We start from the raw sequence: 22,758 nt of genomic DNA on the forward strand, positions 1-22,758 counted from the left end.
GGCCACGGCGGTGCCTCTTCCTCCTCCCCCTCCGCCTGTTCCTCCTGCTCAGGGAACGTGACTGCCAAGCTTGCACCTGTAATATCCTTCATCAAGGCAACTTGAAGGCCATGATCCGCAGGCTGGGACCCCAAACACCAACCCCACCCCTCTCTCCCTGTTAAACCAGGCTGCACTCCTCCAGCGGGGATGGGCACCTCACACACCCACACGTGAGACCCTCAGCTACCGCTGCTGTGAAGTCTCACTAGCCATCCGGGGTGCTCTTCTCTCTCCCCGACAACAAGCCTCCTCTCTCCCTCCACGTTCACCACCCGCCACTCCGTTCATGCCATTATGATTGCTGGAGCGGGGTGGTCTCCACTGTCACAAGGAAATTACAATTAAACAGTGGAGGGGCTGAGGAAGGAGGTAGGGAGCTAACTCTCCAGTGGAGGGGACTGCCTCAAGTAGAGGTGGGACCAACTGGGGGCATAGGAGAGGGCGCCTTGGGGAACAGGCTGGCACCTGCCTTGTTGCCACTGAACAGCAGCCCAGCAGATGGGGATCCCAGGAGAGGGGAGGCTCAGTGAGGTGAATGGCCCAAGAAGGGTAGTGGTCAGCACAGTGGTGAGGGGGGACCGCGGGTGGGAAAGCACGACCCTGTGGAGAGAGTAGCTGGTGCAGTGGGGGCAGGGGAGCAGGGCTGGGGGGGCAAGCAAGTGGGGACCCAGGCAGGAGTGTTGGGGGGCAGGGGAGCCAAGGCAAGAGGGAGCTTAGGTAAGGGGCAGGGGTGGGGAACCCCACAGGTGAAGGACCCAGGCAGCTGGGGGAACCCGAGGGTCGGGGGGCCCAGGGATGGGGGGACAGGGGCAGGGAACCCCACAGGTGAAGGACCCAGGCAGCTGGGGGAACCCGAGGGTCGGGGAGCCCAGGAATGGGGGGGTGCGGGCAGCGGAACCCACGGGTGAAGGGCCCAGGCAGCCGGGAGAACCCGCGGGTAGGAGGGTCGGAGCCAGCCCGAGCGGCGCCCACCAGGCACCCAAGAATGCTAAGGGGTCCCAAGATCTTGTTCACTTCCGGGGTCAGAGGTCAGTTCGGTAGCCCCGAGCGGAGGGGGCACCCGGCCGCGGCACCTCAACCCAACTAGAAACTGGGGAGGCCGGAAGAGGAGCCCCGGGAGCAGCAGGAACAGCAGGAGAAGCACGCATGCGCCGATCACCTCCCCCCCATATACACACACACACACACACAGCCAGGAAGCGGAAGTGAAGGTGCTTGGGTCAACTGAGAAACCGCTGACGGCTGAAGCATCACTGCGCATGCGCTGAATTGTTTCCTCTATACGCATGCGCACTACTACCACGCTCCCCGGCCCAATGAGAAATTGTCTCTGTGCGCGTGAGCAGATTTCGCGGAACTTTGTTCACGCATGCGCATTAGGTTTTATCTCCGCCATTCTTCCCTCTCAATCGGGTTCTTCGAGCGCTGAGGCGCTCGGAGGTGCGCATGCGCACATAAGTTGAGGGCCCTAAATGGGCAACTGATCCCCAAGGCGGATACAGGATGGTGAACTGCGCATGCGCATGGTCCGGGCGTTCGCTCGTGCGCTCTCTAGGTCTTAATTCCTATTGGACTGGGTAGTTTGATCGATATTTTATTCCCCCAATGAGCATTGAGGAAGGGTTAAAGGGGTGTGTTGGGGGCGCGAATGCTCCCTAACCAAATAATAGGCTAGAGAAGAATGGGGTGGGGGTGGTGAGTGGGAGAGCTGAGCTGCATCAGTCTGGGCTTCCGGGTGTCTTCCCATGGGGCCCGGTTGCTGGGCACTGGCAGTCCCCATGGGGCTGGATTTGGAAGGGTAGCCCAGGCTGTGGCAATGTCCATCCTGTCTCCCTACCAGGTTCCCAGGGGATGATGTTCACTGCTGCTTCATCAGGATCCCAGGCTCCTGGGTAGGACCTGGGGCTGTGATGGGCACTGGCTGCCCCAGATGTATGGGGCCCACAGCCAATAATCTGTGACCTCGAGTTGGACGCTTGAGTTATTTTCCCCATCACAGGCTGTCAGTGGAGCTTGAACAACTCCACCCAGGCCTCCAGGCACCATCCTCAAAGCTACACGTGTCACTCTGTTCGCCAGCTGTAGTAGTAGGCTAGTATTCCATACAGGGCTCCTCTTTTGTATTGGAGGTAGAAAACTGGGTCAGAGTGAGTGGGGTTAGGAATAAGCAGGGTGCATACCCCTCATCCTCTCCCCCTTGCTGAGGGGAAGTCAATGGAGTGATGCCCAAGTATCAGGCCCCAATAGGAAGCAATGAGGATTGACAGTTAATGATTATTTATTATATGAATTGCAAAAGCTTTCTGCACAGACAAAACATGAGTGACAGTCCCTGATCCAAAGAGCTCACAGTCTAAATAGTGTGAGGGAAAGGACTCAGGGTCCCACAGCAGACCAATGTCAGAATCAAAAATAGAACCCAGGAGTCCTGAGTCCCAGTCAAGTGCTATCACTATGGGGTCAAGGTCCATACAGTGCCCAGTGCAATGGGGGCTCCGATCTTGGTTAAGGTTTATACAGTGCCTAGCACAACATGGCCCTGATTTCAGTCAGGGTCTGTGCAGCATTCAGTTGGAGAGGGGCCGTGATCTCTGTCAGAGTCTGCCCAGCACTATCGTATACACACACTAACAGTCTGAGACAGTCCTTGCCCCAGAAAGCTTACCACAGGCCCCCTGGCCTAACTCACTCCGCTGCCGCTCCCAGAGCTAGGAAGAGAACCCAGGCGTCCTGGCTCCCAGCCCCTCCCCCACTCTAGTCGGACTCCTGAACTGTGTCTCCGCTCTTGTTCCTTTTCCTTTGTCCCGGTAACAATGTGACCCGCTCCGCCTTCCTGGTCCCAGACTCCACCCCAGAGCCTGTGCGGGGCGGGGGGACGGGCCAGGCCAGCGGGCGCTGCACTGGGGGAGCCGGAGCACACCCCGGGAGAGGCGGAGAGACGGGGCCGCCGCCGCGGACAATCGATCTTTGCGCCCGGAGCCCGCTGGTTTCCTGTGGGTGCCGGGGGTGGCCAGCGACCGAGGGGCAGAGGCATTTCTCACGCCCGGACCGGCCGGGATCCTGGAGAGACGCCCCCAGGAGCGGCGGCTTCCAGCCGGGGAACTTCTCCAGCCGAGGCATTTCCTCCTCGCTCTACCGCGGCTTGGGACAGAGCTCGGGCCGGGCCAGGAGGGAGCGGGGTCTAGGCACGGCAGGGCGCGGGGAGCCGGGGCCTCTGGGTACTTGGAGATCGCCGGGGCCGTAGCTAGATCGGAGTGGAGGACCCTGCAGGCAGAGGGGCACTTCTGTAGCCTTGGGGGGATAGGCTGTAGGGGGCGGCCCTGGGAGAGGGGACAGGCTGTAGCAGGCGATCCTGGCCCCTGTGTGTGGGGGGGAACAGGCGGTAGGGGGGTGATCCTAGCCCCTGGGGGGGGAGGGCTGTAGAGGGTGATCCTGGTCCCTGGGGGAGGGGCAGGGTGTAGGGGGCTATCCTAGCCCCTGTGGAGGGGGGCAGGCTGTAGGGGATTATCCTGGTCCCTGTAGGGGGTGAACCTGGTCCCTGTGGGGGGGAGCAGGCTGTAGGGGGTGATCCCACCCCTTGTGAGGGGGAATAGACCAGAGAGAACAAGTCTGTGCCCCCCAGAGAGGGGGGGGGAATAGACTGCCAGGGATCATCGTGGCCCCTGGCAGGGGGAATAGATTGTAACTGGGATGATCCTGCCCCAGCAAGAGGGGGATTAAATTGTAGGAGCTGATCCTGGTTCCCAGATGGAAGGGGACTCCTGTAAGTGGGCGGGTTTCCCAGCCCCATAACCACCCTGCTCCCGTGAGACCCCTGCGAGCCAGGACCCCCAGCCTGGCCTTGCAGCACCTCTCTGGGAAGATGCCCGTGCCGTGAAGGGCCACACCTGGGCAGGGTCCCACTAGGGGCTGCCCCCAGCCTCTGACCCAGGATGGAGCCACTGAAGAACCTGCTGCGGAAGGGCGCATGGGGGCCGGAGCGGAGTGGCGGGGCGGCCTACACCAACCCGGTGTGGACGGCGCTCTTCGACTATGAGGCGGCAAGCAGCGACGAGCTCAGCCTGCGCCAGGGGGACCGCGTGGAGGTGCTGTCGTGGGATGCCACTGTGTCTGGTGATGAGGGCTGGTGGGCAGGCCGAGTGCGGAGCCAGGTGGGCATCTTCCCCTCCAGCTACGTCTCCTTGCAGCCCGTCGGCTATGGCGAGGCTCCAGTTCACGCCGACTTCCGGGAGCTGCGGCTGGAGGAGGTGATTGGGGTGGGGGGCTTCGGCAAGGTGTACCGTGGCAGCTGGAAGGGCGAGCTGGTAGCGGTGAAGGCGGCGCGCCAGGACCCGGATGAAGACATCAGTGCCACAGCGGAGAGCGTGCGCCAGGAGGCCCGTCTCTTCGCCATGCTGCGCCACCCCAACATCATCACCCTCAAGGCCGTCTGCCTGCAGGAGCCCAACCTGTGCCTGGTGATGGAGTATGCGGCTGGGGGCCCACTCAGCCGCGCCCTGGCCGGGCGCAGGATCCCTCCCCATGTGCTGGTGGACTGGGCGGTACAGATTGCCAGGGGCATGCAGTACCTGCACTGCGGGGCCATCGTACCTGTCATCCACCGCGACCTCAAGTCCAACAACAGTGAGTGTCACTCTGCAGTCACACTGTCCCATGGGATCCCTCTAGCTCCATTGGTGTCCCTCAAACCCGACCTGCAGGCAGTGGCAGAATATCCATTTGGCCAACGGGGCCTGTGCCCAGGGGCCCTGGTCAGTTGGGTGGCCCCTGGAAAAATGGGCACCCCGTGCCCTGATTAACTCTGCCTGCCTGGCGCTCCTGCCAGGGAAAGCCCCTGCATCCCAACCCCGCTCCCCAGCAAGAGCGCTGGAAGGGGGGGCAGGGCAAGCCCCCGCACCCCAACCCAATTTCCCTGGCAGGAGCGCCGGGAGGGGGTGGGGAGACTGCAGGCAGAAGGGGTGGGGAGGGCCCTCCACTTGCTTTGGCCCAGGGCCCCACAAACCCCTAATCTGCCTCTGCCTACAGTCCACTGGTGTACCTCAATCCCAACCTGCAGCCTCATGCTATCCCAGCCCTGCCCCCCTCCCTGCACCTCTCACACAGCTCAGGTGGTGCATCTGAGTTCTGACCTCACTGACCCTGGGCAGCAGGAAGTGATGACAGTTGTGGGACCTTAGAAAAATGTTTGATTTTTAACATGTACATAAAATGCAGGGGGCGGGGAATGGGATTCAGGCTTTGGCCCTCGCAGGGGCACTGGCTCCGATCTAGCCCCAGGGTCCGGGACTTGCTGGCTCAGGGGGTTCCATTGGATTGAATGAGATACCAGGAGTGTTAGGGCATGTCTACACTGGGATAAAAGACCACTGCACAGCCACAGCTGGTCCGGCTCAGCTGACTCGGGCTCGCCAGGGTCTCAGAGCCTGGGCTACAGCCCGAGCCCAAACGTCTACACTGCAATTTTACAGCCCTGCAGCCCGAGCTAGGTCAGCAGAGCCGGGCTCAGACTTGGTGCTGCGGGTTGTCATCGCAGTGTAGACGTCCCCTTAGAGGCTTGAATGGTGAGGGAGCCTGGGGCCAGACTGAGCTTGATTAGGAGGAGTGGAGGTGAATGGTTAGAGCAGGGGAGGCTGAGGCCTGGTCTACACTACCCGCCTGAATCGGCGGGTAGAAATCGACCTCTCGGGGATCGATTTATCGCGTCCCGTCAGGACGCGACAATCGATCCCCGAATCGACGCTCTTACTCCACCAGCGAAGGTGGGAGTAAGAGCCGTCGACGGGAAGCCGCGGAGGTCGATTTTGCCGCCGTCCTCACAGCGGGGTAAGTCGGCTGCGATACGTCGAATTCAGCTACGCTATTCGCGAACCTAGTGGTAAGAGCAGGGGTGGGGTTAGAAGCCAGGACTCCTGGGTTCTATCCCTGTTCCTACCTAATAAATAATGAATTGGTTAAGTGGAAGGTTGGGGTCATGACTTTCGCCCTTGTTGACCCTGTCCCTGTTAGGATCCCACTGGCTCCTAAGGAGCTGATTGGCTGGCACTCCCTTGGCCTAGGCCACCATTGAGTTCCCAGCATGCCCTGGTGCAGGGGGTGGGCAGGCAGGGGCTGTGGCTTGTGTGGTGCCTGGATCAGCGCTCCTGCAGCACTGGGAGGAGCTGGGGTGGGCAGCTGGGGCTAGAAAGGGTCACAGGGCAGGGGGTGGGGTGGCGAGACTGAGAGGGACTAGACACGCTGGCAGGAGGGCACAGGGACACATGCCAGCTGCCCCTTGTGCTTGTGCCTGGTGGGAGGCACAGGCTCACAGCTGGCTCTGTACAAATGGCCCCTCCCAGGCTGAATCCCCAGGTTCCCTCCCCTTTCCGGGGCTGCAGCCAACCCCCAAGGCAGGGGTGGCCTTCCTCAGGGACTGGGAGAGGGCACCATTGGGGCGCAGGCTGAGATTGGGACCCTTGGGGGCTTGATGCTGTACAGATCACGAGCCCCCCAACTGAGATCAGCGCCCCATGGGGCTGGACTCCACACAGACCCAGACTCCCACCCCAATTGAGATCAGGGCCCTGTGGGGCCAGACGCTGCACAGACCCCCAACCGAGATTGAGGTCCTGTTGGGCCAGGCACTGCACATTCCCAGAGTGAGAGAATCTCTGCCCCTAAGAGCGCAGTTTGAATTGACTAAAGGGTGGGAGGGGAAACTGAGGCACTGGGGAAGGAAAGGGACTTACCCAAGGTCAGAGGCAGAGCCAGAAATAGAACCCAAGAGTCCTGACGCCCAGCCCCCACTGCTCTAACCACTAGCCTCCACTCCCCTCCCAGAGCTGAAATCAGTGTGGTTGGTGGTGGGCGCAGTCATTAGCCCACACTGGGGGGAAGAGGAATGTGTCAGTCTCTATGACCCACCCCGATACGGCTGCGGGGGTCCTGTCCCCAGACTGAGCCCCTCCCCCACCCTGCCCATTTCCTGTCTTTCTAAATTAGACTGGTTCCTGTCTGCCCAACTAGCTCTGGAACCGGCTCCACTGGAGGTGCCTGTAGCTGGGGCGGTGTTTGGAGGAGGGCAGTGCTGCCTATCCTGCCCCCACACAGTGAGGAACTCCTTTTAATGGGGTCCTGGCCTGCTCGAGGGGCGTATGGGCTTTGGGGGACACGGGGAGGGAGGACACTGCTTGGGCAAGGGTCTGGTATTGGGGTGGCTGAGAGGGACTGGGGAGGGAAGGCCACAGTATGGGGAAGAGAGACTAGGTTGGGGAGAGGAGTATTGGGGGGCTGTGGTGGGGATGTAGAGCACTGCAGCATGGCAGGATCCAATGGGGGGAGGTCACAGCATGGGGAAGAGGGATAAAATTGGGGCTGTGGGGGAGGGGAGGAGTTATTGGGGTGGCTGTGGGGTGGGGACTATTGGTGGACTGCAGTGGGGGAGGGGTTATTGGGGGATGCAGGCAGGGGGAAGGGCATTGAATGGGGGGCTGTGGTGGGCATTGGGGGCTGTGGTCTGGAGAGCACAGGGGGTGTGAGATGGGACAGTGGGGGCTGTGATCTGGGGGCCCCTAGGGTGGGGGAGGGAGTATGGGGGGCTGCTGACAGGGGGCGGTTGGAGCTGTTGTCCAGCCGTCCCCCCGGCCCCCAGCTGTGGGAGCGCCTGGCCTGGCCCAGGGCCTCCCTTCTCAGCTTCCTTCCGGCAGCTTCCTGCCCTGGTTTCCTGCCCCCCTCAGCTGGCAATGGTGGGGGGAGAAGAGAGAAAACAGCAGACGGGGAGGGAGTGTAAGTGCAGAGGACCCAGGAGAGGGAATGGCAGAGGTGAAAAGGGGAGGGACTCAGGGATTCCAGCTGTGCTCTGGTGCCTGGGAAAGGGACCCCTATCTTGCTCCTCCCCCTCCCTCCTGGAGGGTCCCCATGGCGGATGGCTGTACTGGAGAGAAAGGAAGGAGGGAGGCAGTGGCTGCAGCGCTAGGGGTGTGGCTGCAGCGTTGGTGGGGAGGCTGGTGGGGGCAGCGCATGGGGTGTGGCTGCAGCGCTGGGGGGGACTGGCAGGGGCAGTGCTGGGGGTGTGGCTGTAGCGTTGGGGAGCTGGTGGGGAGCAGCGCTGGGGTGTGGTTGTAGCTCGGGGGGGACTGGCGGGAGCAGCGCTGGGGTGTGGTTATAGCTCGGGGGAGCTGGCGGGGCTGTGCTGGGGCTGTGGCTGTAGCTTGGAGGGGGGACTGGCGGGAGCAGCGCTGGGGGTGTGGCTGTAGCGCTAGGGGGGAGCTGGCAGGGGGGCAGCGCTGGGGATGTGACTGTAGTGCTGGGGGGAGCTGGCGGGGCCGTGCTGGGGGTGTGGCTGTAGCGCTAGCGGGGAGCTGGCGGGGGCAGCGCTGGGGGTGTGGCTGTAGCACTAGGGGGGAGCTGGCGGGGGCAGCGCTGGGGGTGTGGCTGTAGCACTGGGGGGAGCTGGCGGGGGCAGCGCTGGGGGTGTGGCTGTAGCACTGGGGGGAGCTGGCGGGGGCAGCGCTGGGGGTGTGGCTGTAGCACTGGGGGGAGCTGGCGGGGGCAGCGCTGGGGGTGTGGATGTAGCACTAGGGGGGAGCTGGCGGGGGCAGCGCGGGGTGTGTGGCTGTAGCGCTAGAGGGGAGCTGGCGGGGGCAGCGCTGGGGGTGTGGCTGTAGCGCTAGGGGGGAGCTGGCGGGGGCAGCGCTGGGGGTGTGGCTGTAGCGCTAGGGGGGGGCTGGCGGGGCTGTGCTGGGGGTGTGACTGTAGTGCTGGGGGGAGCTGGCGGGGGCAGCGCTGGGGGTGTGGCTGTAGCACTGGGGGGAGCTGGCGGGACTGTGCTGGGGGTGTGGCTGTAGCACTAGCGGGGAGCTGGCGGGGGCAGCGCGGGGTGTGTGGCTGTAGCGCTAGGGGGGAGCTGGCGGGGGCAGCGCTGGGGGTGTGGCTGTAGCGCTAGGGGGGAGCTGGCGGGGGCAGCGCTGGGGGTGTGGCTGTAGCGCTAGGGGGGAGCTGGCGGGGCTGTGCTGGGGGTGTGACTGTAGCGCTGGGGGGAGCTGGCGGGGGCAGCGCTGGGGGTGTGGCTGTAGCGCTGGGGGGAGCTGGCGGGGCTGTGCTGGGGGTGTGACTGTAGCGCTGGGGCGAGCTGGCGGGGGCAGCGCTGGGGCTGTGGCTGCAGCGCTGGGGGTGTGGCTGTAGCACTGAGGGGATCTGGCAGGGGCAGTGCTGGGGGTGTGGCTGTAGCACTGGGGGGAGCTGGCAGGGGCAGTGCTGGGGGTGTGGCTGTAGCGCTAGGGGGGAGCTGGCGGGGCCGTGCTGGGGGTGTGGCTGTAGCGCTAGGGAGGAGCTGGCAGGGGCAGTGCTGGCGGTGTGGCTGTAGCACTGGGGGGAGCTGGCAGGTATAGTGCTGGGGGTGTGACTGTAGCGCTAGGGGGGAGCTGGCGGGGGCAGCGCTGGGGGTGTGGCTGTAGCGCTGGGGGGAGCTGGCGGGGGCAGCGCTGGGGGTGTGGCTGCAGCGCTGGGGGTGTGGCTGTAGCACTGAGGGGAGCTGGCAGGGGCAGTGCTGGGTGTGTGGCTGTAGCACTGGGGGGAGCTGGCAGGGGCAGTGCTGGGGGTGTGGCTGTAGCGCTAGGGGGGAGCTGGCGGGGCCGTGCTGGGGGTGTGGCTGTAGCGCTAGGGGGGAGCTGGCAGGGGCAGTGCTGGCGGTGTGGCTGTAGCACTGGGGGGAGCTGGCAGGTATAGTGCTGGGGGTGTGACTGTAGCGCTAGGGGGGAGCTGGCGGGGGCAGCGCTGGGGGTGTGGCTGCAGCGCTGGGGGTATGGCTGTAGCACTAGGGGGGAGCTGGCGGGGGCAGCGCTGGGGGTGTGGCTGCAGCGCTGGGGGTATGGCTGTAGCACTAGGGGGAGCTGGCGGGGCCGTGCTGGGGGTGTGGCTATAGCTCGGGGGAGAACTGGCAGGGGGCAGTGATGGGGGCAAATGGCCGGGGGCAGCGCTAGGGGTGTGGCTGCAGCTGGGGGGGAGCTGGCGGGGCAGCACTGGGAGTGTGGCTGCAGCGTTGGGGGCGGAGCTGGTGGGGCAGCACTGGGAGTGTGGCTGCAGCGTTGGGGGGGGATGGGGGACGGACTGGCGGGGGCAGAAGACAAAGCACTAATTCTCCAGCCAGCCGTGCACAATGGGCCGCTTAGTGCAGCACAGTCCCAGGGAATGTTTCGCTTTCGCCTACGGGTCATGGGGCTACAGAGCCCAGCTGGGCGGAGCTGGACGCCAGGACTCTTGGGTTCTCTCTCCAATTCTGGGAGGCAAGTGCGGGCTAGTGGTTAGAGCAGGGGGGCTGGGAGTTGGGGCTCGTGAGTTCTATCCCCGGCTTTGCTACTGAGACTCTGCGCAGAGCTTGCCCAGGTCCCTCCTCCCTGCCTCAGTTTCCCCAGCTGTGAAATGCTCTTGAGCCAGCTTTGCCAAGGAGCAGCTGCTGGTGATCCGTCCCCACTGGCACCTACCTCAGCATGAACTAGCCCATGAGCCCTGGGAAAGGGGAAGTGATACCAGGCCTCTAATATAAGAGCTTATGTCTCTACAACAACAGGAAACGTGCTGCAAACAGCACATCAGCCATGGCTGGGTGGCCTTGGGGCCTGTCCCCTTTAAGAGGTGTGGGCTCCAATATGTGGGACATGGCGCTTTTCCCCTGCAGGGGCACTGACCCCTGTCTCCCTCACCCCCCAAGTCCTGCTGTCCCAGCGCATTGAAGAGGAGGACATGAATGGGAAGACGCTGAAGATCACAGACTTCGGGCTGGCGCGAGAGTGGCACCGCACCACGAAGATGAGCGCAGCTGGCACCTACGCCTGGATGGCACCCGAGGTCATCAAGGCCTCCACCTTCTCCAAGGGCAGCGATGTCTGGAGGTGAGCACTCACAGGCCAGCCAGGATGCCTGGGTTCCATCCCAGCTCTGGGAGGGGAAAGGGGGTCTAGTGGGTTGGAGCCAAGGAGGCTTGGAGGCAGGATGCCTGGATTCCATCCTAGTACTGTGGGGGGAGGGGGTCTAATGCCCATTTCCCTCTTTCCTGCCCCACCTTGGGTTACCACGGGGATGAGGGATGCTGGGGATGGTCTCCCCTCATCCCTACTAACACTCTCTCCCCTCCCAGCTATGGTGTGCTGCTGTGGGAGCTGCTGACTGGGGAGGTCCCGTACCGCGGCATCGACGGGCTGGCTGTGGCCTACGGCGTCGCCGTCAACAAGCTGACGCTGCCTATCCCCTCCACCTGTCCCCAGCCCTTCGCCCAGCTCATGGCAGGTAAGGGCAGGGAGGGAGTCAGGACTCCTGGGTTCTGTCCCAGCTCTGGGAGGGGTGTGGGGCCTAGTGAGTAGAGAGACAGCAGGACCTGTGTCTCACCAGGGCCAGATCCTGCATGGCTGGGCAGAGTCTGAGCGAGGCAGAGTTTGCCCCACCTCTGCTGGATGAGACAGACCCTGACATGTCCTGTTTCTCCCCTCCCCCCCCCCAGAGTGCTGGGACCAGGACCCCCATGGGCGACCCAGCTTCGACTCCATCCTGGCCCAGCTGACGGCACTGGAGGCCCAGGTGCTGGAGGAGATGCCCCAGGACTCCTTCCACTCCATGCAAGATGACTGGAAGCTGGAGATCCAGGGCATGTTCGATGAGCTCCGAGCCAAGGAAAAGGTACCACTCCCCCATGCCCCCTTCAGCCCAGCCTCCTGCTCCCCACTGAGCCCCCACAGCCTGGCCTCCCCTCAACCCCCACAGTCCAGTCCCCCACTCCCTACTCAGGCCCCACACTCCCCACTGAACCTCTGCAGCCCAGCCCCTGCAGCCCAGTCCCCCCCTCAACCCCTCCACTTTGCACTCAGCCCCCCCAGCCCAGCCCCCCCACTCCCTACTGAGTCCCCCCCACTCCCTACTGAGTCCCCAAAGTCTGCCCCCCCACTCAGCCCCTACAACCCAGCCCCCACTCCCCACTGTGCCCCCGCAGCCAGGCCCCCCCACTCATCCCCCAAAGCCCAGCCCCCCCACCCTACTGAGCCCCCCCCTTCCCACTCAGCCCCCACAGCCTTGGCTCCTACTCCTTACTGAGACTCCCCACTGAGCCCCCTGACTGTTCCCCACAGCCTGGCATTCCCATTTCCCTCTGAGCCCCCCTCCAGCACAGCACCCCATGCCAAGTCCACTCCTGCCCCCCTCCCTGCAGCACAGCGCCCCTTCCCTGCTCCCTCGCGCCCCCTAATGGTGCCCAGGGGCACTGCGGTCAGTGCTGCCAGTGAAGCGTGAGCCCCCTGCCCTCCCCCCAGCGGCGCGGTGACCCCATCCTCACCTCACGGCAGGAGCTGCTGAGCCGGGAGGAGGAGCTGCAGCGGGCGGCGCTGGAGCAGAAGTCCCACGAGGAGTTCCTGCGGCAGCGGGAGCACCAGCTGGCCCAGTGGGAGCTGGAGGTGTTTGAGCGGGAGCTCACACTGCTCATCCAGCAGATGAACAAGGAGCCCCCCAATGTGAAGCGCAGGAAGGGCACTTTCAAGAGGAACAAGCTCAAGGGGCGGGACAGCGAGAGGATCAGCATGCCCCTCGGTACAGGCCTGGGGGCTGCGGGTTGGGACGCACCGGGAGAGCTGGAGGGAGCCCAGGGCTGGGATGGCAGGGGGCTACGGGTTGGGATTGGGGGCACTAGCAGGGCTGAGGGCTAGGGCAACCCAGGGCTCATAGCAGGAGGGCTGCTCCCCCTCCCTTGCTCTGAGTCCCCATTTCTCCCTCTGCCACCCTGCTCCCCTCCGTGGCCATGTGCCCAGGCCACGCCCCACTCTGGGCTTTGGCTGGGAGTATGGAGGGCTCCAGGCTGTGGTTACTCAAAGCTAATTACCTTGTTTACTCTTCTTTCCCAGCAGGGGCGGGTGCGGGTAATGCTGCTAACGGAGACACCTGGTGTAAATCTGGAGTGTCCGGGCAGACACCAGTGTGGAAACCTTCTGGGGAGTTGAGATCAGAATCCAGCCCTGACCCCATTGCAGTCAGGGAGTGACTCTGGATTGACCCTGGGGAGCTGAGATCAGAATCCGGCCCTGACCCCAGTACAGTGGGGTGCAGTGATCTTTTGGAGGTGGTGACTCCGGGGGAGGGGCAGAGGGCTGTTCTCACCCATCTCGTTCTCCCTGCCTCCTAGATTTCAAACACCGCATCACGGTGCAGGCCTCCCCCGGGCTGGACAAGAGGAAGAACGTCTTTGAGGTTGGGGCTGGGGGCTCCCCGACCTTCCCGCGCTTAAGAGCCATCCAGTGTGAGTGAAACACTGCAGCTGTAAGGGGCCAGGAGCTGGATTAAGGCTCTGTGCTTGCACCATGCCCCCCACTCTAGGGAATAGTGGCTTGGTGGTCCCCTGAACTTACTCCATCATTTGGGGTGTATCTGGTTGGGGAGGGAGAGCTGTGCTGTCATCACCTTCTGGCCAATCAGAGAGGCACAGGTGATGATATCATAAGTATTCACCCATGATGTCATTTCCTTCTGGTCAGTCAGAGAAGCACAAACTATGATTAAGGCTACGATTATGTCACAGAATCTGTGACTTCCAGAGACCTCCGTGACATTTTCTGCTTCAGCTCCAGGGCCATGGGGCTGGAGCTGTCAGCCAGCGAGGGCACCAGAGCTCTCAGCTGCCGGGGCCCTGAAGCTCCAAGCTGTGGCAGGGGACCCCACACACACACAGCTCCCAGCCCCCATGGGCAATGGGGGGTCTTGCAGCTCCCAGGTGCATGCCCAGAGCTCCAGACTGCCAGAGATCTGAGCTACAGCAGGGGTCTCCACAGAGCTGAGTCACCATGGGCGGCCTCCGGAGCTCCCACCCACCAGTCCTGGAGCTCCGAGCCTCCACGGGCAGTGGGGGCCCGCAGCTCCCAGCCGCTGTGAGTTGTAGCAGCGGTGGGTGCTGGACCCCCCCACTCCCCATTTTAGAAGTGGGTTGTAGCCCACGAAAGCTTATGCTCTAATAAATTTGTTAGTCTCTAAGGTGCCACAAGTACTCCTGTTATTTTTGCGGATACAGACTAACACGGCTGCTACTCTGAAACCTGTCATTTTGTCAGGGTTATTTTTAGTAAAAATCGTGAATTTTTGTGTATTGCCCATGACCTGTCTGACTTTTACTAAAAATTTCCGTGACAAAATCTTAGCCTTAACTATGATGTTATAACTATTTGGCCATAATATAATTTTGTACAATAAGAGCCGCTCCCAGAGGTCAGTTGCACAGGGTATAATGATCCATGGGTTGCTTTATATTCCCCCCTCTCCCCATACACACACACACATATACCCCTCCCCTCAGCACTGATTGGCCAGAATTAAATTACATCACTGCTGTGCCTTTAGCATGTCCATCTTTATGTTGATTGGATGGAGTGAAGTGACATCACCTGTTGTTGAGTCTGATGACTCAACATGGTGTTGACTGGATGAAGGAAAACGACATCACAGGAAGTTGCTTGTGTTATCACTTCCTGTGACTAGCTCCGATTGGACCAGAGTAAATTACACTGGGGGAAGAAGTTGGTGGGGGAGGATGCAGGGATTTGCTGTTCCATTGTGGTCTGTGCTTTGTGCTGATTGGCTGACAAAATGACATCACAGCTTATGACATCATTACACAAGTTGATCAGAGAGACTTAAATTTTATCAGAGCATGTGACATCATCTCTTGGGCCTCCCTGGTCAGCAGGAAATGACATCACAAGCGATTATATGTGACATCATTGCTTGTGATTTCTGATTGGTCTGAATGAAATGATATCACACAAAGATTGCATGTAACTTAGTTATGTGTGCTTTTCTAATTGGCCAGAAAGAAATGATGTAATTAGGATTATATGTGACATTACTTGTGCTTCTCTGGTTGATCAGAAAGAAATGATATCACGGGGGACATGCTGACATCACAAAATATTCACCCATGATGTTCTTTTTTTCTGACCAATGCTCTCCATCCTGAGTAGGGGGCCCGGCATAACATCATCCCCCACTGAACCATGTGTTCCCTCCCATGTAGTGGAGCCCGCCGAGAGCAGCCAGAGCTGGGGCAGACAGGCACCACGCCGCACAGATGAGGCCTGGAATGGGGAGCGCCGCCCTGGCAAGAACTGGGGTCCCGGATCCCCCAAGCCCTGGGAGGGCAGCACCCAAAATGGCAGGTAGGGGATGCTGCTTCCCCTCTCCCATACACCCTTCCTTTCCCCTCCCTAAGCCCCTCACCTTGGTGTTTGGGGTTGGGGGAGAAATCCCGGCTGACCCCCATGATCACTAACTATAATATTAATAATGTTGAGCCAGGTACTGAGATGGGAGCCAGGATTCCTGGGTTCTTGCCCAGCTTGGGGAGGGGAGTGGGGTCTAGTGGGTTAGAGCAGGAGGGCTGGGAGTCAGGATTCCTGGGTCTTCGTTGTCCCTCCTCTAGCTGCTGCTCCTGGCTGTCCCCCCTCCCTGTCCCTCTCAGGATTCTAATCCCCACCCCCATCCCCTGCAGAAGGAGGTCCCGGCCGGAGGAGACAACCTGGTATGTTGAGCCGGAGGAGCCCAATCCTGTGGAGCCGGCCCCACCCCAGCCTGCCCTGAACGGTGAGTCCCCATGGGGGAGGGGACACGGGCTGGCTCTGGTGTCAGGCCCAGACTCCCCAGCATAGGGCCTGGGGAATTCAGCACCCAGAGAGCGTGTCACTGCATGTACAAGAGGAGCTCCTGCTGATGTGCTGAGCACCACACGCTGCCCTCGACTGAGGTCAGGGCTGGGCAGCACATGCTCCCCCTGCTGAGATCATGGCCCCCCTTGGGCCCGGCACCACACAGACCCCCCTGGCTGTGAGCAGGGGCCCCCTTGGGCTGGGCTCCACACAGACCCCCCCAGCTGTGATCAGGGGCCCCCCCTGGGCCCGGCACTGCACCGACGCACAGAGAGACAGTCCCTGGCCCAAAGAGCTCACAGTCTGAATAGCTGAGTGTGTGTGAAGATGGATGGGGGCGGAGGAGGAGCGGAGGGTGGATGCGAGGGATCTGTGGGAGGGTGAATGGATGGAGGGGAATTTGCTGGGGGGAATGGGACATGCTGGCTGTGTGTCCTGTTCCCTGCACTATCCCAGGCAGGGGATTCCCAGCATGGGCGTTGTTGCTTATGGCTCTGTCCCTTCCTTGCAGGTGATGTCCTCTCTCTAGGCCCCAACGGGACCCAGGAGTCCGAGGAGCAGCGGGCACCGGCTCCGGAGCGTATCAGCACCCCCAAACTCATCCAGAGAGCACTGCTGAGGGGCACAGCACTGCTGGCCTCTCTTGGGCTGGGCCGGGACCTGTCACAGGCCCGACGGGAGGAGAAGGGGGAGCCCCCACCCGTGCCCACCCCCCCGCCTTCTCCTGAGCTCATCCGCTTCTCCCCCAAGGACACACACTGCCCCACCTTGCTGGTGGAGCTGGACCAGGGTGGGCTGGCCCGGACGCCAGGGTCCACGAAGGAGGACCAGGAGGGGCTGGCCCGGACACCAGGGTCCACGGAGCAGGGCCAGGAGGGGCCGGCCCGGACACCAGGGTCCACGGAGCTGCTCATCCACCTGGTCCCAGGTGGTGACAGAGGGTCCCTGACCCCCTTGTGGGGTCAGAGGTCACCAAAGAGCCCAGGATGTGAGGAGGAGTGGAGTCCTGGCAGCAGGGCGGATAAGTGGGGTAAGTGGGGAGTGACGAAGATGCAGATACTTTTCCCACTCGGGGTGCTGGCTCCAACCCAGCTCCAGATGGGGGATGGGTTGAGTCAGGGGGATGGGGAATGGGGCCTTTCCCCTCTAGGGGGTGCTGGCTCTGACCCAGCCCCAGGGCAGGCGATGGGCTGGTTCAGCTTGGGGGATGGGGTTTGGCTTTGGGTTTTTCCAGTAGGTGCCCACCCACTTGTTGTTCTAACATCCCCTGTTCTCTCTCACCGTAGGTGGGTCCCTCCCATCGCCCTCATCCCCCTGCAGCCCCCACTCGCCACGCCCCTCCCCACACACCAGCCTCATCTCCCGGCCCCGCCCCTCCCCTGTGCGCAGCCGCATCGACCCCTGGAGTTTTGTGTCGGCTGGGCCCCGTCCCTCCCCAGCCCAGTCCCCCCAGCCAGAGCCACGCCGGTGTCGGGCGGGGACCCCCGACTCCAGCAACCCCTTCATGACCTCCGACCCCTTCTTCCACCCCTCACCGGGACCTTTTGACTCGGAGACCTTCGACCCTTTTGCCTCGGCGCCCAGATTGACCGGTCTCTCCTGCCGCCTGGACCATGGCCAGCTCAGTCCCTACCCCTCGCCCCCTCCACGCCTCTCCTCTGGCTTTCCTGCCCCTCTGGAGCAGACCAAAGAGACCCACCCCCTGCCATGGTGGGTGGCCAGATCCCCGCAGGAGGACAGCAGAGTCCCAAAGTGAAATGGGCGATACAGGAATTCCTGGCCTCTTTGGACAGTTGCACACAGGAAGTCCTACAACGAAAGTGGGCAATACTGGAAGTCCCACCCTCCTCAGACTTTGCATGGAGGAAGTCCCGCCCTCTTTGGACAATTGCACACTGGAAGTCCTGCCCTCCTCAAGTTCTGGGCACAGGAAGTCCCATCTTGCATGGATCATTGTACCAGATACAAGGCTCAGGTTGGGGTGGTCTCTGTGTTGGATGTTTGGGGAGTGAGGGGAGCTTTCACTATACACTGGAAAGGTGGGGGAATTCGGGGGAGCTCCTGTGGGGTAACTGGGGCAACCTCCCCTCTCCTTAAAGAAGAGACTAACAATGGCTTGGACACCCTCTGAGCCTGGTGCCATGTTACACATGGCATGAGGTTGTCAGGTCTCTGCCAAACTCCCACCCTGGTCCTCAGAACCACTGCATAGGTAGTGATCACTGTTTGGGAGTGAGGGGCACTGGCAGAGCTGGGGGAGCCTAGGGCTGGGATAGAAGGAGTGAGGGGCACTGGCTCAGCCTATCTGTTATTGAACACTAATAGTGGGCCCCCTCTGTTCCCAGCGTGGGGTTCTGGTGTCTGGGTTGGGGACCAGCCACCCCTCCCACAAGGTAGCAGCCCCTTTTGCTGAGAGCAGGGGGTGTCTTGGGGATATCCCTGGGTGGGGGGGAGGACACTGGGAGGGGTCGATTCGGGATCACCCCTCCCCCCCTTGCTACATTCCCGAGCACGGACTGGCTGCAGGTGAGCATGCGCCTTGGTGTGTAAGTGATGGTGTGCGTGCAAGGCTGGGAGTGCTGTGTACTCAGGCGAGTGTGCAAAGCATCAGGGGGTGCGCGTGTGTGCAGCTGCCCAAGTGCCTTTGTGCTGGTATCTATGGGTGCGTGCGAAGCCGGAGGCGTGGGAGCACGTGTGAGGGCTGGCCTGGGTGGGGCTGTACTGATACATGAAGCTGGGCATGCTCGCCCATGCATGGGCTGGAGACAGGTGTGCTTGGGAGCAGCTGTGCCATCACCTGCACTTCCAGCATGGGAGTCTGCTGCTTCCCTCCCCCATCTGTGGGGTCCCCGTTAACTCCATCCCTTCCTCCTGCTGTGAGTTCCTGCCCTGGGGGCGGGGGGGGGGGGCAGGCCATGTCAATACCCCCTGTAACTGCACCAAGACCCCAGGCTGGGGAGCAGCTGAAGCCTGGGCTGCCTGTGGATTGAGACCAAATAAACTCCCAGCTGCCTCCAGCTGCTGCCTGCTGCTTCCATTCTTGCCCCTGCTTTGGTTCCGTCCCCACCCACCCACCCCCTGCAGCTCGCTGCACCCTCTCCCCCGGGTTATGATCTCAGAGCACCAGTAGGAGAATGCACAGGGTGCACTAGGCCCAGGGCAGGCCCTTGAGAGGCTTGGCCACCTTTGCACACCTGCCCGGTATGGGCATGAGCCTAGCATGGGAGGGAGCAAATGTGGGTGTGCGAAGACCTCTGGATGCAGAAAGGACTCGGCTGTGTGCATGCCCCTCGCATGCCTGCCTGCCGCAGTGCCAATCACTGCTGCTTTACACTGACTGCCTTGCTCTCACGGTGGCCCTGGGCTCATGGTGCTATCTAGGGCACGTGGCTCTGGTGCCTGTGCGAGGGCATGCATGACTCTTGCAGGTGCCACATTTTGCTCCTGGCTTCATTCAGGCTGACCCCGACTCCAGCCCCAGGGAAGCTCAGGACACCAAAGTGGCTCGGCCCCATTTGCACACCCATGTATGTGCATGCATGCCCCTCGCCCGCGGAGGTGCCAAGTGTGGCTTTGAACATCACTGGGGGCTCAGCACTGACCCAGGTACTCTGTGTGCCCACACATGCAGGTCTCCGGCAGTGCTGCTGGTGCCGTGCGCCCCTGGCACACGGGGGGAAGAGGGGCACCAGTGACTGCTGCACACGTGTGCCAGCATGACCCTTTTGCACAGTGAACTTCCCTGGGTGAGGGGATTCCGCCCACCCACCCTGAGCATCAGTGGGGCTGGAACTTCCCAGAGCATCAGCATCCGCAGCCTCCAGCCAAAGCAGGAATCTCCCAGAGCTGTTAGCCACTTGCGGGGGAGCAGCTGGGACTGTGTCCAGCAGGGGGCAAGAGAGACACACACAGAGCAGGGCTCATTCTCCCCAGCAAGGGGATGGACACAGTCTCCCAGCTCGCCCCTGACACATGCAGGTGTAGGGGGTACCTCCGTCTCCCACATACACACACTTCTGATGGGAGAAGCCCCCCCCTTCCATGACCTGTGCAGGGGCCCAGCCCGGCCTGAAGAGTTTCTGCCCCAGGGGGCATTTGGAGGATTGGAGCATGGGTAGAGAGGGGGAACCACTTCTGATTGCAAGAGATTGGTTGTGCTGTTATTATGTGTACTACTGTAGAACCAATACATGCCCCCCCCCAACTGAGATCGGGGCCAGGGGCTGCACAGACCCTCACTGAGAGCAGGGCCCCCATTGAGCTGGGTGCCACACAGACATGCCTCCTCAGATCAGACCCCCGTCGAGCTGGGCACTACACAGAGCCCCCGATTTATTTAGACTGTGAGGGACCACTGTGCTCAACTAGTCTGACCTCCTGCATAGCATGGGCCATAGGACGTCCCTGCATGAGTTCCTTCTTCTACCAGAGCAGCTCTGTTAGAGAAACATCCCTGCGAAATTTTAAAACGGGCAGTGATGGAGAATCCAGCACCGTGGGTATGGTGTCCCACTGGCTAGTGACCCTCCCTGGGATCAATGGGGATCTTATTTCCAGTATGATTTTGTCTAGCTTCAACTTCTCGCCACTGGATCTTGTTAGCCATAGCCTTCCCTGGTTGGCTATCTATCTATCTATCTATCTATCTATCTATCTATCTATCTATCTATCTGTAGGAACAGAGGCTAAAATAGGGAAAGAACAAATTAAAAATTACTTAGACAAGTCAGATGTCTTCAAGTCACCAGGGCCTGATGAAATGCATCCTAGAATTCTCAAGGAGCTGACTGAGGAGATATATGAACCATTCGTGATTATCTTTGAAAAGTCATGGAAGATGGGAGAGATTCCAGAAGACTGGAAAAGGGCAAATATAGTGCCCATCTATAGAAAAATAACAGGAGTACTTGTGGCACCTTAGAGACTAACAAATTTATTAGAGCATAAGCTTTCGTGGGCTACAACCCACTTCTTCGGATGCATATAGAGTGAAACATATATTGAGGAGATATATATACACACATACAGAGAGCATGAACAGGTGGGAGTTGTCTTACCAAGTCTGAGAGGCCAATTAAGTAAGAGAAACAAAACTTTTGAAGTGATAATCAAGATAGCCCAGTACAGACAGTTTGATAAGAAGCAAGTGTGAGAATACTTACAAGGGGAGATAGATTCAATGTTTGTAATGGCTCAGCCATTCCCAATCCCTATTTAGCCCTGAGTTGATTGTGTCTAGTTTGCATATCAATTCCAGCTCAGCAGTCTCTCGTTGGAGTCTGTTTTTGAAGTTTTTCTGTTTTAAGATAGCCACCCGCAGGTCTGTCATTGAATGGCCAGACAGGTTAAAGTGTTCTCCCACTGGTTTTTGAGTATTATGATTCCTGATGTCAGATTTGTGTCCATTAATTCTTTTGCGTAGAGACTGTCCGGTTTGGCCAATGTACATGGCAGAGGGGCATTGCTGGCACATGATGGCATATATCACATTGGTAGATGTGCAGGTGAATGAGCCCCTGATGGTATGGCTGATGTGATTAGGCCCTATGATGGTGTCACTTGAATAGATATGTGGACAGAGTTGGCATCGGGCTTTGTTACAAGGATAGGTTCCTGGGTCAGTGTTTTTGTTCAGTGATGTGTGGTTGCTGGTGAGTATTTGCTTTAGGTTGGGGGGTTGTCTGTAAGCGAGGACAACCTTACAGACAACCCCCCAACCTAAAGCAAATACTCACCAGCAACCACACATCACTGAACAAAAACACTGACCCAGGAACCTATCCTTGTAACAAAGCCCGATGCCAACTCTGTCCACATATCTATTCAAGTGACACCATCATAGGGCCTAATCACATCAGCCATACCATCAGGGGCTCATTCACCTGCACATCTACCAATGTGATATATGCCATCATGTGCCAGCAATGCCCCTCTGCCATGTACATTGGCCAAACCGGACAGTCTCTACGCAAAAGAATTAATGGACACAAATCTGACATCAGGAATCATAATACTCAAAAACCAGTGGGAGAACACTTTAACCTGTCTGGCCATTCAATGACAGACCTGCGGGTGGCTATCTTAAAACAGAAAAACTTCAAAAACAGACTCCAACGAGAGACTGCTGAGCTGGAATTGATATGCAAACTAGACACAATCAACTCAGGGCTAAATAGGGATTGGGAATGGCTGAGCCATTACAAACATTGAATCTATCTCCCCTTGTAAGTATTCTCACACTTGCTTCTTATCAAACTGTCTGTACTGGGCTATCTTGATTATCACTTCAAAAGTTTTGTTTCTCTTACTTAATTGGCCTCTCAGACTTGGTAAGACAACTCCCACCTGTTCATGCTCTCTGTATGTGTGTATATATATCTCCTCAATATATGTTTCACTCTATATGTATCCGAAGAAGTGGGTTGTAGCCCACGAAAGCTTATGCTCTAATAAATTTGTTAGTCTCTAAGGTGCCACAAGTACTCCTGTTATTTTTGCAGATACAGACTAACACGGCTGCTACTCTGAAACCCATCTATAGAAAGGGGAATAAGGACAACCCGGGGAATTACAGACCAGTCATCTTAACTTCTGTACCCAGAAAGATAAGGGAACAAATAATTAAGCAATCAATTTGCAAACATCTAGAACAGTGTTTTTCAATCCGTGGGTCACTACACAGTACTGGGTCACAACATGTAAGGCGCTGGGTCGCCTTGCTCTGGTCAGCACCGCTGACTGGGACGTTAAAAGCCCCATCAGCGGTGCTGCCCAGCTAAGGCAGGCTAGTGCCTACCTTTTCCAACACCATGCTGTGCCCCAGTAGCGGCCAGCAGTGGTCCGGCTTGTAGGCAGGGGAGCCACGGGACTCCGCGCGCTGCCCCCACCCCAAGCACTGGCTTCCCAGTCAATGAGAACTGGGGGGGGGAGGGGGGACATGGAGCCTTTGGGCGAGAGTCACGCGGAGCTGCTTGCGTGCCTCCGCCTAGGAGCCAGACCTGCTGCTGGCTGCTTCCAGGGCGCAGCACAGTCTGCAGTGCACCCTGGCTGCGCCGTTGACCGGGAGCCGCTGGAG

General features: G+C 60.1%; 1 protein-coding gene across 1 annotated transcript; it reads left to right on the forward strand.

Annotated features, from left to right (window-relative positions):
• The first annotated feature begins 3,974 nt into the window (after positions 1-3,974).
• MAP3K11 (mitogen-activated protein kinase kinase kinase 11) lies at positions 3,975-17,439 on the forward strand. The gene is made up of 10 exons (XM_065408129.1): positions 3,975-4,665; positions 10,727-10,907; positions 11,153-11,301; positions 11,513-11,688; positions 12,348-12,588; positions 13,178-13,291; positions 15,056-15,197; positions 15,530-15,621; positions 16,195-16,713; positions 16,970-17,439. Exons 1-10 carry the CDS (start codon positions 3,975-3,977, stop codon positions 17,437-17,439), a joined length of 2,775 nt encoding a protein of 924 aa, XP_065264201.1.
• The last annotated feature ends 5,319 nt before the right edge of the window (positions 17,440-22,758 follow it).

This window comes from Emys orbicularis, chromosome 7, assembly GCF_028017835.1.
Source record: "Emys orbicularis isolate rEmyOrb1 chromosome 7, rEmyOrb1.hap1, whole genome shotgun sequence".
In the NCBI taxonomy this organism is placed as follows: Eukaryota; Metazoa; Chordata; order Testudines; family Emydidae; genus Emys; species Emys orbicularis.